The sequence below is a fragment of the Myxine glutinosa genome, chromosome 2 (genome assembly GCF_964187855.1).
Source record: "Myxine glutinosa chromosome 2, kmMyxGlut1.1, whole genome shotgun sequence".
Taxonomy (NCBI): domain Eukaryota; kingdom Metazoa; phylum Chordata; class Myxini; order Myxiniformes; family Myxinidae; genus Myxine; species Myxine glutinosa.
Window position 1 is genome coordinate 190,199,781 of NC_136262.1, and position 17,239 is coordinate 190,217,019.

The following is a 17,239-nucleotide window of genomic DNA, read 5'->3' on the forward strand; positions in this document are numbered from 1 at the left end:
GCAATTTTTCACAAAAACCGCACCATTCAATCCTGCATGTAACAGCTCATCAAATATTGAACACATTTAAAGCTTTAATCAATGCACCACAATCAAAACGTTTTTACCTCCACTGAAGGTGGACGGAGGTTCTGTTTGCACTCATTTAGCTCTGTCTGTTTGTCTGTGTGTGTGCAGTATAGCGCAAAACGTTATGGACGGATTTGGACGAAACCTGGTTGACAGGTTGGGTGTATCACAAGGGCAAAGTGATTACAGATTAGATTTTGGTGAAGACCCAAATCCATATCCGATAATTTTTTTAGTGATTCTTCAGCATTGAGAGTTGGGCCCAAAAACAATAAATAGCACAATTTCTCAAAACGTTATGGACGAGTTATGACAAAACTAGGTGGATGAGTTGGGTAGGTGACAAGAAAGGGCTGGATAAAGATCTGTCATATCAGTGGGATACCAAACTTAAGCTGTTCAACCTGGCGGAGGTATGCGCTCTGCCAAATGCCGTTAAAGTTGTTTGTATTACTACCAATATCCCAATGAAACCCTCATATAATCACTTATGGGTGATCAATGGTGCTGTCTGGCCCAAACCTCCATTGGAGCAATGCTATAATTACCCTATTTAGCGCTGTTTTGATTGGCGCTCAGTTTTCAGCAATGCAACCCAGGCGGTACGTTACGCAAGGTATGTCGGTACTTGTATGAAATTAATTATGAGGCGTCGAGTTCATCGACGATTTCAGATAAAACATTTACACAGCTTAGCACCAGTATGTTTGGGATTGTGCATACAGTCACGAGACTTTATCTGCTAAAAGAGAAACAGATTCCCATGATGATGCGTGTTAACAGTGTAATATGCGACAAGTTTGCAATTCATTTGGAAAGATTTACATCCTCAAATCAAAATCCATGCAAGTTTTCCACTCATGCACTACCTGATTATTTTTCCTCGAAGCTTCATTCATATACGAAGCATTTACATCTTTCGACCGGCGGGATAGCTTGGAAGTGGGCGCACTCACCTCTGAGCTGTGTTGCCCAATTTCAAATCTTGACCGGGCAACAAACTGTCAACCTGATGTTTCTCATTGAGAGGAATACCATCAATGTGCGTACCGTGCAGTGGAAGGATGTTGAGCTGGGTGTCCCATCTGTTACCCTTAGTTTGTGGATGTTAAATGACCCACGGTGACTTTCGAGAAGATGGAGCGAGCGCCGACACCCACATCAAATTCCAAATTCCTGCACCTTCAGTCGAGTATCCTGCATTGGAGTGGCTATAGGTAATTGTTTCCAAGATAGTTCTGAATGACAGAACCAGCACTCGAAAGTGAGTGAGTGAGTGAGTACTTGCACCTTCAGTTTGGTAGAAATTTCTGCAAGATAGTTAATCTCCGAGATTGGAAATGCTTGTAAATGACATGTGTGGCAACTCCGACAAAACCGCAGATCGCTACAGTCACGTGAAAAAGTAAGTACACCCCATGTAAAGTTTTGACTTTTTCAACATATTTCAACATACAGCTATTTGATCTTCATTTCAACAATATTGATAGATAAAGGTGATATAATATAACAAATATCATGAAACATTTACATTTTGTAGTCCATTGTATAATTTAAATAAACATAAATGCAAATTTTGCATGTGGAAAACACAAGTACACCCCTACATTTATCACTACTTCAAATACCTAAAATTAGAATCAGGTGCACCAGCTCAGGTGCAAATGATTAGAACATCGTTAGAGAGGATCTTGGAGGAACCTGTCTTATTTAAACCTCAGACATTTAGTTTGGTTTGCTCTTTGTTGTTGAAGTGTGTGGCGTCACCATGCCTAGATCAAAAGAGCTCTCTGAGGCCTTCAGAAAGAAGGTTATATGTGCCGATGAGTCTGGGAAGGGTTTTAAAAAGATCTTCAAACAATTTGAAATCAATCATTCGACTGTCCGGAAGATCATCTACAAGTAGAGAAGATTCCAAACACCTGCCAACTTGTTCAGGCCAGGCCACCCCAGCAAGTTCAGCCCGAGAGCACACCGCAAGATGCTGAAAGAAGTCTCGAAGAACCCCAGAATGTCATCACGGGACGTACAGGTAGCTCTTGCCACTGTTGATGTCAAAGTGCACGAGTCTACCATTAGAAAGAGGCTGCACAAATTTGATCTACATGGGAGGTGTGCCAGGAGGAAACCTTTGCTGTCCAGAAATAACATCAGGGCAAGACTAAAGTTTGCCAATGAACACCGAGGCAAAGACCAGCACTTCTGGAACAATGTGCTCTGGACAGATGAGTCAAAGGTAGAGCTATTTGGCCACAGTACCAGAAGACATGTTTGGCAAAAACCAAAGACAGCATTTGACCACAAGAACCTGATACCAACTATAAAGCATGGTGGTGGAAATATTATTGTTTGGGGCAGCTTGGCTGCATCAGGGCCTGGGCAGCTCACCATCATATAATCCACTATGAATTCTTCATTGTACCAGAGGGTGCTTGAGGATAATGTGAGGCCATCTGTCGGAAAGTTGAAGCTCAACCGAAGGTGGACCTTGCAACATGACAATGACCCGAAACACACCAGTAAATCCACCAAGGAATGGCTGAAAAGAAAGAAATGGAGGGTTCTGGAGTGGCCAAGTCAAAGCCCGGATCTAAATCCCATCGAGATGTTGTGGGGGGATTTGAAACGAGCTGTGCATGCAATTGTGCATGCTGTGCAACAATTTTTTGTTGAATAAATTATTGCTAAGTCAATTTTCCATTGTTTTTTGTTCAATTAGATCAGCTTTATCTATAGATACTGTTTAAATGAAGATCAAATATTGATATGTCCACATATGTTAAAAAGATTTTAAAAACATTTCATGGGGTGTACTTACTTTTTCCACAAGCGAAATTTGCATTTATGTTTATTTAAATTATACAATGGACTACAAAATGTAAATGTTTCATGATATTTGTTATATTATATCACCTTTATCTATCAATATTGTTGAAATGAAGATCAAATAGCTGTATGTTGAAATATGTTGAAAAAGTCAAAACTTTACATGGGGTGTACTTACTTTTTCACATGACTGTACATGTTAAAGCACAACTTCAATTATAATCACGTCCAGAACATAAAGGAAAATAAAACAAAGGAAAGGGAAAGAAGTAAAGTGATGAAATAAAAAATTAATGGGAAAAGGAAAAAGGAAGAAGAGATGATGGTAAAACGTGGTTCGTTGGAGGAAACGCAGGGTAAATGCTTTGGAGCTGTCATTCCTTCGATGGAATTATCCCACATATTAAAGGCAAAACAAGCTCATCTCTACGATGCATTTTGTCTTGAATGTGCAAATAAATAAAACTTCATGATTAATGAGGACGACTAGAGAATTAGAATGTAAACAAACACATCTTATCTTACTTTTGGAAACTTGTACTCTGCATACACAGTAACATCTCAATTCTTTATGCAAAATAATAAATACAAGCTGTGACATTCACCTTCTTTCTGACATCCCAAAAACATTACATAATGTTTCTCACTTTTTGTTTTACAAGAATTCGCCTTATCCTCCCACCCCCAAATTCATCCCATCCTTTCATTACCTCTGCCACTGACGGTGGATGGAGGTTATGTTTTCACCTCTGTCTGTCTGTCTGTGAGCAGGATGTCTTAATAAGTTGCGGACCGATTCGGATGAAGTTTAGTAGACATGTTAGGTGTGTGACAAGGATGAAATGATTAGATTTTGGTGAAGATCCAAATCCAGATCCGATAATTTTTTTTCGTGATTCTTCCCCATTGAGAGGAGATTGGCCCAAAAACAATAAATAGCACGATATTTCAAAAAGTTATGGACGGGTTATGACAAAACTTGGTGGATGAGTTGGGTAGGTGACAAGAACAAGCTGATTGGATGTCGATCAAGGTATGGATGAAGATCCTGTCATTGCGATACAAACTGTAAAGTGTTCAGCCTGGCAGAGGTATACGTTCTACCCAATGCCATTCAATTTTAAATTGTCCAGATTAAAGTTACCAATAAGTATCCACTTGCTCCAATAAAATAAAAAGCATCATATGAGCCAAATTTCATGACTTGCTACATAGTAATCACTCGAAAGGTACTTTCAAAAGACGTGAATATTTTTATTGAACAATTTTTACAGCGTAGCCCGTAGTAGGGCAAAGCCATCTAAAACAGTGTTGGTCTGTCCGTATGTATGTATGACTATGTCCCTCACAAATGTACACCAATCAGAGCTGAGGATCTGGTCACATGACAGGGGTGATGTGATTACATCCGTGATGTCATTACGGCATATGACGACCGACTCCAAACCCACCATTTTGATTTTTATGTCATCTAGGCTGAACATATCGTCAAACCTGTCATATATCACAATCGCCATGCTCTACCTTTACGTTTTTCATTCAGTGTGAAACACAAACAAACCAATAATTGTTAAAATGACCATGAAATATCGAAAGCATCGGCGTTACGGGTCTTCCAACAATACGGGATGTATAGGCCTTAGGCTTCATGCCTCACATTCAGGCCGCTTCGGACAAAGTAGCCCAGGTATCTTATACAGTTAGTATTGTTTTCGTACTAATAATAATATACGAAATATAATCATAACACTGCAATCCCTTTGTTGTGACTGCCAAGCTATATCAAGATTGAAGCGGTGTATGGTTGGTCCATTGTTGACTCGAAACATATTGAATAAACCAGTGTTTCAATGCAATCTCTTCACTTCCATGGTAACAAACAGCTTAGAGACTTGGAGTACTTCAAAATAATTGAATACTTACATTATTTGCGAACTGGTATCTCCACCTAGGTCATACTATCCTCTTCAACTAAAGTATCAAACAAGCCCGGCTATGCCAATGTTAGACTTTCTGGCTTGGTTTTGAACATGTGGCAAGTGGTTTTGTTCATATGTACAAAAATACTTGCGAATTTCCTGGCTTGTGATTGATCACTATTTTAAAGCAGTTGCAAATCATAGCAAAGCAAGAGGGTGCAAGACCAGAACTGAGGCTATAGAAGACCTCGAGACCACCGACCTGACTGATGTGAAAGCGACAGGCCCATAGACTCAGCTTCGTCTCGGGGGATTCTAACGAGATTTAAGGCGTTGGTTGCTGAGCAGTAGTGAGGTGCAGTAGTGAGTAGCGAGCAGTGAGGTAGTGGCGCCAACCATGTCACAAAGCAAGATTCTAGTGTGTAAAAACATGCCACCACTCCTCCTGCCCCATGACTTTATTTGTCCCCTTGACCCTCCTCTAAAAATGAGATATCCCAAAACAGAAATCGCTTTTCCCATGATAAAACGTGGTACCATCGGACAAATTATCATGTTTAATTTCAAATTACCTGTACATTTTAGCTCTGATGTGGCTTAGTAAGATTGCCTGGAGGGACGCACACTTGCCTCCAGGTGTTCCATCCTGGGTTAAAATCCAGACCCAACCTATAACTTATCATCCCGATGTTTCACAGACAAGGTGATTCATCAACACGTGTGCTGTTCCTCGGATGGACGTTAAGCTGGTCGTCCTGTCTGCCAGCATTAGTTGGTGGATGTTAAAGACCCCACCGTGTCTTTCGAGAAGAGTAGGCGAGCTATCGCCACCTCCATGAAGAATTTGAAATCCCTGCCCAAACTGCTTCTTCGAATGTCAGGCCTGACCAGCTTGTTCATGAGAGAGTTGAAACAAACTTCCCCATCCTTGCCCTCTTCCCCACACCCCTACAAGCCAACCAAACAAGAATGTGGGAATACAGTAATTGGGGCCATGGAAGAAGAACATTAAAGCTCTGACTAGCAAAATATCAGAAAAAAATAGATTTACGATAAAGTTATTTACAGTATCACCATCTCACCATAATGAAGCCAAGGCCTGTTAAGCAAAGTCTAAGTCCCAATATTTATTTGTCAGTGTCTAAAATGCCAGGTCAAAGAGGTGCCAAAGCAGAAAAGAAAAACGATTGCAAACGCTAAAGGACAAATGGATTATTAAGCTCATGATTAAACCGAGGTGAAGTTGTGGATGAAACAATGCAAAGCGTAGACTTGGTGAAACGCTAAGCGAAGCCTGTCCTGGAAGCAGTAATGTTATATTTCATTTCAATTACTTATTCATTGCAATACTCTTCTTTACTGAATTGACGCATCCTTTTTGGGCACCTACATTTTGGAGTAAATGGCATGATCGTGGCTCGTGGGAAAGATATATATATATATATATATATATATATATATATATATATATATATATATATATATATATATATATATATATATAGGAGTGTGCGCTGGATCAGCACGTCGCTGCGTCCTTGGACGACTCCTCAGCACCATCCCAACACACCACTGTGTGTGCTATGGTGTTTTTACAGCAGCCGGAGTGCAAATCCTGCCACCAACCTTCTTTAGAGAGGACCCAGTACCCTGGTACTTATTTTTCTGACCTCGGAAGGATGGCAGGCCAAGTCAACCCCACCTGGTATTAATTCAGCAGCTGAACGGGATTCAAACTCAGGACCTTAGAAGCCTAAGCCCGCCACCCTAACCATTAGGCCAACGCCAGGAAACATAGGTGGTGCTCAGAAAAGCAAAGCAAAAGCTGAAAGGACTCTTTCCTGGCCTTTTTCTCAAGACTGGGTGGGGTAAGGTGTTCTACGAACTCTCTCGTTCATTTTGTTGTGCCCACAAATGGCTGTCAGTTTGTTACCTTTTTGCCCTCAGTCTATTCACTCTTCCATAACACTATATTTTACGGTTTCATGAGCCTGACGTGGTATCTCTCCGTTTTAAAGATCATTATGAATATTTTGTCCAGCTAATGAAGCCTTTCGGCAGAAAGAATGCTGACCTAGACTGGGGTTGATGTAAACTTTTTCAAAAGTATGTGCCCATTGGGTATAGATCCATGATAATGCCTTGGGGAGGTCCCTCATAAGTGAGGGCTGTGTCATTCCATGAAGACAAATACCTGAATATGAAGACATGACAACCTTAAATTAATTAACAGCACATTCTTCCTTCTAATCCACCCCTCCCACTCCACCACACATTTTGTGTTTTCAAACAAATCTGCATAAACAAAACGGAAAAACTCGATGTTTGTTTGTCATCAACCGTGATGCGTCGCGTATAGCGCCACCTGGTGGTGGAGAGCATTACAAGTCAGCTGTGAAGATCACTTGCAGTCTTCCACTATACACGTGGCATAGCACATGTGCTTTACTTATCACCCCCAGATGGAGGTGGTATTACTCTCCCATAGGGAGCGGATGTTTCATACAAGTACCATCCTGGGATTCCCCAACTCATTCATTTTCTGGGATTCGCCAACGCATTCATTTCCTACGATTCCCTGCTACTAGATGGTGCAAAATACATGCTTGTATGCCTATTGGATTTTTTTTGATACATGCAATGTGGGACCCGTTACGTAAGAACACAGTAACAGAATTTTAAGCTAACAGGACCTCTGACCTTTGACCCCATAATCTAATCAGTTGATATTTGCGTCATTATACAGAACATACCAGTAACAAGTTTGACTTGGATCCCTTCAAGCCGTTCTTAAGTTATCGCGGTAACGAAAACATATCATGGATGGACCAATGGACAACCTGAAAACACAATGCTTCCAGAAATTTTGTCGGCGGAGGCATAAAAACATTCCTTCTTTTTATCGTTGATAGTACACATTACTGTCCGACTCAACCACTCAGTTCTCTTTCTACCACTTCCAACACTTCACCAAACAGTTTACCTCTGCAATGCAGCATATGGGAATGCTAGGTTTTATATCTTCTTACTCTTCTTACATCTGGGTACCAAACATCATGAGCTAGGTGTTACTGTATTTAGAAAACAAAACAAAATGCACCGCCAATTGTATACAAGCTCATCTGAATACCACCAAACCTGGTGTTGGCTTAATAGTTAAGGTGGCTGGATTGAGATATCTGGGTCCTGAGTTCAAGCCCCTGTTAGCCGCCGAATTAACTCGAGGTGGGTTGACAGACTGTCATCGTTCCGAGGTCGGCAAAATGAGTACCAGCCTACTGGGGAGAATGAGCCATTCAAGTGTCCTGCATCACAGTGACGAGCCCAGGATTGTGCCTAATGGCCTCGGAAACCGCTTCGGTTACCCTATGCATATGAAGATGCAAAAGGAATGGTCTTCTTATCTGAATACAACCTTATTATCTTAAAAATACAAGCTTAACGAAATAAAATACACAATTTGGTGTCTGTCTGTGGTTGATGCATTCGGTCATGACTTATCCAACCTCAACCAAACTTGCTAGAGGCACTGAAGGTCAGAAGACAAAGGTTTCCATAACCTCACCCACATAACCAGGAGTTCTGAAGGTCAGACCGACACAAATCCTCCACGTAAATGCGCACCGTGTAGTGCCACTCCCAGTGGTGGTGGGATAGGGTATCACGAGTGACTTTAAAAAAACGCTTAATTGCATCACGAGTAAGAGGCGTTCAAATTATTTCCACACTTACTTAGCCGATGTTGCTTTAGACCTGACTGCAAAGCCTTCTGAGGAATTCCCATTTTTAATCACCTTATTTTGCCTTGGAAAAACACCACATTAAGGTGTATCGATAGCAGCTTGAGCGTCGTATTCCCAAAGCTGCTTCTAATAACAAAAGTAATTACAACAACAATAACAAGAGCATAATAAAATATATATATATATTAACAATAATAATAGTAATACCAATTGGCAATATCAATAAGGATGGTAACATAACCACCTTCCCCACCTCTCCCCGACCCTCTCCGGCCCTTGTGTTTCCAGTGGAAATAAATGTGACTTCGTTTTGCTAATGCTTCAGTCACATTTGGCTCGGTGGCCGTAGGGTCTAAAAAAATCTACGGCCACAAGCAATTCTAGGGCGGCCGCAGTATTTCCACGGTCACACAATGTAGCAGTCACATATGTTTTTATTTTTCGGGTAGCCGCACGGGGTATTTATAAATTGTGGAGACCGAAAACGTGGGGGTGCCGTACGGTCTTTGATTTGCTGTCGCACGGTGACCTTAGGGCGTCCCTGCGGCGGCCATAGAATTTTCAAGGCAGACGCAAGGTAGCCTCAAGGTGCCCGCAAGGCGACCGCAGGGGGGCCCTAGGGCGAACGTGCGGCCAGACGGACGGTAACGAGTGGGTATATATACCAGTTCTTTTTCATATGTATAACAGCACTTACAGTTGTCATGGCTACGGCTTGTCGAATTGCTACGGCCACCCTAGAAACGAAAAAAGTTACAACTCCGCGCTATAATTCCACGGCGACCCCTACGGCCTGTAAAAGATAGCCATACGCCCTAGGGCCACCCTGAGGCCACCTCAGAAACTCTGCGGCCGCCGCACGTTTCTGTCAATTTAGGGGGGGTACGGCCGCCGTATCCTAGCCGTAGAGCAAATGTGACTGAGGTGTTAAACAAATTCGGGCATCGCAACAAAATTATCTGCGTCTGGGAAGCAGGATAGGTCAAAATTTCCCAAAGAGGTGCGGAGATACATAACTTTTACTCGTTTATTTTACACGATTAAGGTTTATATACGAGCTTGGAATAGATATCCTGTGCAGAGGAATAAGATGGAAAAAAACATTATTGTACTTTTACATAAATGAGGATTTTAATAGACAATGGACAAGTAAACAGAGTACAGTATAGGGGATTTGGATCTGGAAACCCAATGTCAAGAGCTAGGTAAGTGTTCAGATGGGAACACCTAATGGCCCAAAACCAAATGATACCACATTTACACAATCGGATGTGTGTGTGTGGTAAACAACAGCATGCTCCGCAGTGCACATAGACACATAATGAGACCACCCTTCGAGGCCATTTTTCCCCGCAGAGCAGGGGTTGGCCTTTTTCGGGCACCATGGTCCCCTTTTTGAAGCAATGTTTTATGGCTGGATGCCCTTCCTGCCGCCAACCGTGTTAGTCGCCCCTTGCGACACACAGGGAATTACCAGTGAACTGGTACTCAATTTGCCGACCTCGGAAGGATGACAGGCTGAGTCAACCACCCTGGTGTTAATTCAGCGATGACCGGGATTCGAACCCAGGATCCTAGGATCCCAAGCCGGCACCCTAACAGCTAAGCCAACACCAGGCTTCACATCGACACATAATGCAGCAATACATTGTCGATGGCACAAACATCACTCGGAAAATACGTCAACTCACACCTCAAATAAACAACACGAAACAACTAGTGGCGGCCAGTTACCTCCATGCACAAATTACCAACGAGCCATGATCCAGTTCACTATACGTGCTGACACACTCTCAAATAAGCCTCTCCGTACGAAATCTTGTTTAAAAAATCCATTCGGAACCCATCAGCAGATGTCTGTCACTAAACTTGGTTCAAATGATCCCTTAACTTAACCTACAAAGCATCTTGATTCGCAGCTGTTAAATGGCAGGAAGACGATATAAGGTAAGATTAGATGCGCAGCCAATTTGATGCAATTGCACTCGTTTATGGATCAATTTATATGGGACATGGATGCAATTTGCACTTGGAACAACGCAGGAATAATGGAAGTCGTGACATTTGGTGGGGTCCAACTAATCAGCACATGCGAGTCGCATCCTTTCCATAAAAATTGGCAATCACAGCTCATATGCGACGGACAAACATGCCGTTCTACAACTCGCTAGCCAAAAGCAAAATGTATCAATTGCCATGTTGCCCGAGGATTGATCAGGAAAATGCGAGCAGACTCCATGTGGATACATTGCTTTACTTGAATCCACGAGTGAAAATTTAGTTGTTGTAAACCACAATAGATCAGGGAAAAAATTTAAAGGGGGAAAAAAAAAAAAAAAAAAAACTTTGGAAAAGCAATATTGGATTCACAAATTTCTTGGGTTCTTGGGTATTTCTTGGGTTTCATTTCTAATGTAGACACCTTCACGTATTGATCAAAAACGAGAACATCAAACCAGATTTTAAGCGGTGAAGCCGCTTCAATATTTGGCTTTGTCCGTCCGTCCATCAAAAATTTAGTTCAAAATGAATCTTTCTAACCCAACGTGCTTAATCCTAAAGGATTCTAAAGGGCAATTATATAGTGTTATACAGCGTAATTCTCATGGGTTTCGTTCATTTTTAGGCTTTGCCTATTTCATATTAAAAACGCCAAACTGAACCGCTTCCTTCGGACACGGATGCGATTTTTTTTTTTATACGGTCGAGGCTCATGGAGGAGCTGGAACATGGAACTGAAAGGGTCAGGTCATAACAGAATAAAAAGAATAGTAGAATGAAAGGGGGAGACACAAACAGCAGGGATGAAGGACAAAATAGAGGGAGCCTTGAAGAAATAAGGTATGTGTGAAGAATGAGAGGTAGACTGGACCCAAGTGGTGGACAATATGGATACAGAAGCAAACTCTGAGGAAGTAAAAACTGGACATTTGGAAGGAAGTAGGTTGAGATGAGGAGTTAACAGGGGTAGAAAAGATCATGGATTACGGACAATCTGGGATGGTGGTAAACAGCTGTCTTGGAAGACTTGGATGGAAGAATGAAATTGAAAAGTGTGGAAGTTGGTTCAACAGGTTGGAAAAAAGAGGAACGAATGAGTTGAGGTGAGCGGCGTTTCTGGATTTTGGGAGTTTCACCAGAAGGGGCCTGAGGGTGGATTGTGTGTGCACTGTAGAGGCATGACGGGTCGAGGGGGGCAAGAGGGTACAGGACCAGAACTGAGGCTGTAGAAGACCTAGAGACCACCGACCTGACTGCGATGTGAAAACGACAGACCCATCGACTCAGCTTCGTCTCGGGAGATTCTAACGAGGTTTAAGGCGTTGGTTGCCGAGCAAAGTGCGAGGTAGTGGTGCCAACCCAGAGGGGAGAGCAGTACTCCATCAAGCTGCGGATGAAGACCTTGCAGGTGGATAAGAGTTCAGGTGTGCCAAGGAAAGACTTTGCATATTACGGAGAACGCCCAGCCAGTGGATGGCTTTGGAGGCCAACTTAGAAATGTGGTTTGACCAAAAGGATCATGGCTGATAGCAAGACACAAGAGCTTGAGTGACTGAACTTCCTCAAGAACATCGTCAAGAAAGTAGATAGGAGGGTTTGCCAGACAACCTTTTCGGAGAGAGATAGTGAGAGTGTGGGATGTCAGGATTGAAAGTCATATTCCAAGAGTTTGACCATGTTGTGATTCCTTTGCAAGATCTGAAGAGACGGAAGATGCTGCAGCCTGCACGTCTGAAGGATGAGGGATGGTAGAGTCATCAGCAGAAAGATAAAGAGGATCTTCCAGAGAGTCGGGGAGAGAGAGATAGAGCGTTAATGAGATCGGGAAAAGGGACGCATCTCAAAGAAAAATAAATATTGCAAATACAAACCAGACTTTGTCTAGTTGGGCTGGTCGTTTGGTCCAGTGATACCTCTTCCTTTCTTTCTCCACTGGCTGGTGTCGGTTCAATTCACATTGATGCGCACACTCGCCAACCCACACCCGAGTGGCACCAAGTGTGGCACGTTCGTCAAATACACATCGGCAAGGGTCGACAGATCAATTTGGACGTTTGAAGACCTAAGGTTAATTTGATAACCCACGCAATTCGTGAATATTGCAATATTCAATTGAGGAATGAATTAAAGTGGGATTTTATGCACGAGATGGTCCAGCACTCTCACCTGTGCTTCATGAGGACGGATCAGGTGGACACCTGAGGTTCTTGCGGATATTCGGCACACGAAGAATCCATTTTTAACTCAAACATACCTTCCAGGAGAGCAGCAGCACGTTCATAATGGCTAACAGAGGACAAGGGCCGTTCTCATTCTGCGTGATGATCGCGGTACTCTCCCCCTTCCACTTGAGCCACTTGATGTGGTAGATGGGATACTTCTCTTTTCCCGCCGCTTGGTCTTCGGCCGACTTGGTCTGCCCCGTTCCGGCGGCGGCGGCGTCCGCATCGCTCGGCGAACTCCCGGGGTCGACACCAATCTCCCGGTCTGGACCGTCCTCCCCAGGGCCGGCGGGTCCCGGGTCTCGCCTCGCATCCCTGGGGACTGAAACCGCCGGGGAGGAACGAGGCTTCGAGCTCGGCTCTCCTGTGATCCGAGGGTCGGGTGCACACGAAACCTCAGGAGGTCCCGCGTGGGTCTTCGAAGCAGCTTCTTCTTCTTCTTCTTCTTCGGCATCGGATGTGGCCGCACGGGACTCGGGCGCGTTCACAGAGTCCACGGCGGTCGTCGACCCGGCCTCGGCCTGCACCTCCCGAGCATCCGTGGGCCTGATATCCACCGCACCGACCCGGTCTTCTCGTTCACAGGTGGGAGGATTCGCCACGATGTTGACTCCATCGACAGCGCCAGGTCCATCTTCGCTCACTGAGCCGTCATCCAGGGATATCACGTCGCACTCGCCGCCAGAGATTTCCTCCCCAGCGAGGGGAGGATCAGAACCCTCTAATCGCGAAATGTTGGAGTTTTCGTAACCCTGGTCTGCCGGTTGTCCGACCGCATTGGGCTCCCTGTCATCGGCGCTGCCACCGCCCTCACTAACCACCGCCTCTTGCAGGTCAGCCATAGCCAGGCCTAGCGCGGACCAGCTCCTTCTGAGGAAACCACGGCGAATCCAGCACGCGTGGCCTCGGTCCGATGGTCTTGCACCGCGACTAATTTGCTGCACGAATCCCCTCGATCAGTGGCGCAGCTTGGTCCATAACAGCTGCCAGGCGGCGCCTCAGCCGTGGCCCAAAAGCCCGTCGGACTCTTCTTCCTCCTTCGGAGGTGTTTACCTCTTCTTCTCCTTCTTACTTTAATGTTCCCTCAAACGGTCACACTCGGCAAAGGACGTTTCGCTGAACTCTGGCTCGATGATTGCTCCATATTTTCTGTTGATATTATTAATTGACCCTCAGGTTATGAGGTCGACGGTCACATGTAACTTGTGCAACCTCTTAAACACTGAGGAATCACCAAGTGATTCATCGCCACTTCGGCCTACTAGTACTATTGCTAAACTGACAGGGTGTGTCTATGTAATCACCAAAGGCAAAGGGACCGAAAAACACTCATTTCACTCATTTAGATAAAATTATGAAACATTGATCGTGATACGAGGAATTGTAAACATAACCTTTGTGACGCATTTTCAGAGGAAAGGACCGCTTAATGCACTGGGTGGTTTGCCATTGCATTCCCAGCAGTAGTCAAGTATTTAGGGCAGGAATTTCGAATTTGTTCACGGTGCCGGTGATAGCTTGCCTATGGTCTTCGCGAAGGACGTCGTGGGATCTTTAACATCCACCAACTAATGCTGGCAGACAGGACGACCAGCTTAACATCCATCAGAGGGACGGCACTCACGTTGATGAATCATCCTGCCTGTGAAACACCGGGATGGTAGTTTATAGCTGTGTTGGGATTCGAACCCAGGTTGGACAGGCAGCTTAGAGGCGAGTGTGTCATATTTCGAGCCTTACCAAAGAACAAAGATTACTCGTGTGAATACAAGTTTCATCTGCTACAACGGTTCACAGATTATGCAGTGTGTTAACGTCCCTGACGGTGTGATCCGTTGCAGTATCAGGATGAAAACGCGCACAGAATTGTCCATGCTGTTCGAATCACCATCGAATATAAAAACGCGAATCTTTGATCACAAATACTGTAAATTTAAAAGTAATGTTTCTCTACAACGATAAAATTGTAAAACATATAACCCGCGAAATTTTTCTTCATTTTGTTTGATTGCATTGTGTTATTAAATTATTTGGAGATTACACACATCGATGTTAAACAGTGAGTTCGCTTGCGATACACCCCCAATGCTTTGTAAAACTGTCCAAAGAAAATGATTTTGAGTGCCATGATTTTCAATACAGTCCGAGGTGTTTATAATTATAAACACTGCAAGAAATACGCAACGGGAAGTGAAAAATCTCCGAAGTGTCATCCTTTTCAAGAATCACAGAAAAGCTCCGAGAAAACCAAAATAAACAACAATGTCGTGTATTGTAAACACTATTTTATCAAAAATTATTTCACTACCTATACACCGTCTAATGTGTAATGAACCTGAGGAACATTCAATGAAGCACTCCATTCGAAACCGTTGATATGGAACGGCTGACTTGGCAAGCGCTAGCAAGCTGCTTGGTAACTGAACACACTCCTGGACTCGTACCAAGAAGGTAAACAAGTTAGGCCTACATTTAATTGCTGATATTGTGGTATTAACCACAGAGATATAAAACAAACGTAAATTCAATGAGTTACCACTTACCAGTGTACCCTGGGGGTTGCTGACACGTCACACACTGTCCAATATTTGTTTAGGGCAGGCATATTGAAATGTTGCATGGTGTCGACGATAACGTACACCGACGTTTGATCAAAAGGGACATTGCGAGCTTTATTACTTGCAAAATCGAAGATTTTCAATAAATTGGTTGGTCTCGTGCGTTATTCTGTGTATATGTCTGTCTGTCAATCGCCTACAGGTCACAATTTTAAACCGATCTTCAAAAACTTCACCAAATGGCAGAGTTGGTCATAAAGAAGAAGCCTATTCACTATTGATTTTGACGTCAAAGGTCACCTTGAGGTCACATTTCTAAAATTGTCATTTCTTTCATCCAATTGACTTGGAAATAGAACAGCATTTTCATATTGAGTCGCTAAATTGGGAAATCAGCTCTTTTTGAGGCCAAAGGTCAAAGGCCAACTCAAGGTCAAACTTCTAAAATCATCAATTGTCATCTGAAAAATCAACATTTTTCATCCGATAGACTTGGAAATTGCACAGCAATTTCATAGTGCCTCACTGATTTGGGAAACCGACTATTTTAAGGTCAATGGTCAACTTAAGGTCAAACTTCCAAAATCATCAATTGTCATCTGAAATATCCTCAATTTTCATCCAATTGACCCGAGCTTTGATTAAGATCATCAATTTTAATCTTAACCAGATGTTTGGTACGACAGAACTTTAATATACAGGAAAACAAACACGACATAATGAAAATAACACCGAAGCTTTTCGTGCTGTACTCTTCAAGGCGATTCACAGCAAAGAGACCGGAAGAGATGAGAACTAGTGCATTTATAAGCATGTCTAAGTAACCGCGACACCGATTGGTTCTTCAGTCCTGACGTCATTGGTGTTCTGAACGCCCATTGGTTGACTCAATCACCACTGGGCTCCGATTGGCTGGAGCGGAGTTGTCAACGATGACGCACCACTTGCATCATGATGTCGGACAGCGGTCGGGGAAATACCTTTAATCTTTCCTTGTTGAAAGAGAATGAGAGAATGTACATAGAGTCCATGGAATGGATGAAGAGTGCTTTTGATATACGTAGATGTAACGTACTCCGACCTCGGCTCAATATATTGAACATATCTGCATTGTACTGGTCTGCACAATCGGGGTTGGCATCCAAGTGCCGTGTAATGGCACAAGAAGAAGAAGAAATGGTCGACGGTCCTTGAACGTTCTTGCATGCTCGTACTGGTTAAGTCCTCATTTCCAAGTTCTTTCTTCGAATCGCCAGGGGGACATGCCGTTTGATACGATCAGCCAACCTTTGGGTTGTACGGCCATTGTACGGTTGTACGGCCAAACAGCATGTCCCCCTGGCGATTCGTGGAAAGAACTTGGGAGTGAGGACTCAACCGAACCGGTGCGAGAATGCAAGAACGTTCAAGGACCATCGACCATTTATTCTTCTTCTTCTGCCATTGCACGGCACTTGGATGCCAACCCCGATTGTGCAGACCAGTACAATGCAGATATGTTCAAGATATTGAGCCGAGGTCGGAGTACATTATATATACATATGTTAAAAGCAACCTTCATCCATTCCACGGATCCTACATTGTGTTGCCAAAAGGAATTTGTACATTCTCTCATTCTCTTTCAACATGGAAAGATAAAGGTATTTCCCCGACCGATGTCCAAGGTAATGATGCAAATGGTGCGTCATCGCTGACAACTCCGCTCCAGCCAATCGGAACCCGGGACAGTGTTGAATGAGTCAACCAATGGGCGTTCAGAACACCAATGACGTCATGACTGAAGAACCAATCGGTGTCACGGTTACTTAGACATCTATCTATAATTCCAGTAATCTCTGTCTGTCTGTCTGTACGTCTGTACGTTTGTCTGTGACCGCTGTTTCTCGACAACCACGGGTCCG

General features: G+C 43.5%; 1 protein-coding gene across 4 annotated transcripts in view; it reads right to left on the reverse strand.

The window, feature by feature from the left end:
* The window catches only part of LOC137420978 (ubiquitin carboxyl-terminal hydrolase MINDY-1), a 90,019-nt gene extending 75,454 nt beyond the window's left edge, over positions 1-14,565 (reverse strand). For 2 of the 4 annotated variants that reach the window (XM_068106548.2, XM_068106547.2), the window contains exon 1: positions 12,813-13,827. In XM_068106548.2, coding sequence (XP_067962649.2) covers positions 12,813-13,622 — 810 coding nt within the window. In that variant the 5' untranslated portion in view covers positions 13,623-13,827. Of the gene's footprint in view, positions 1-12,812 lie in introns of all 4 variants that reach the window. The other 2 variants (XM_068106545.2, XM_068106546.2) reach the window with 2 other exon arrangements.
* Between the last annotated feature and the right edge of the window lie 2,674 nt (positions 14,566-17,239).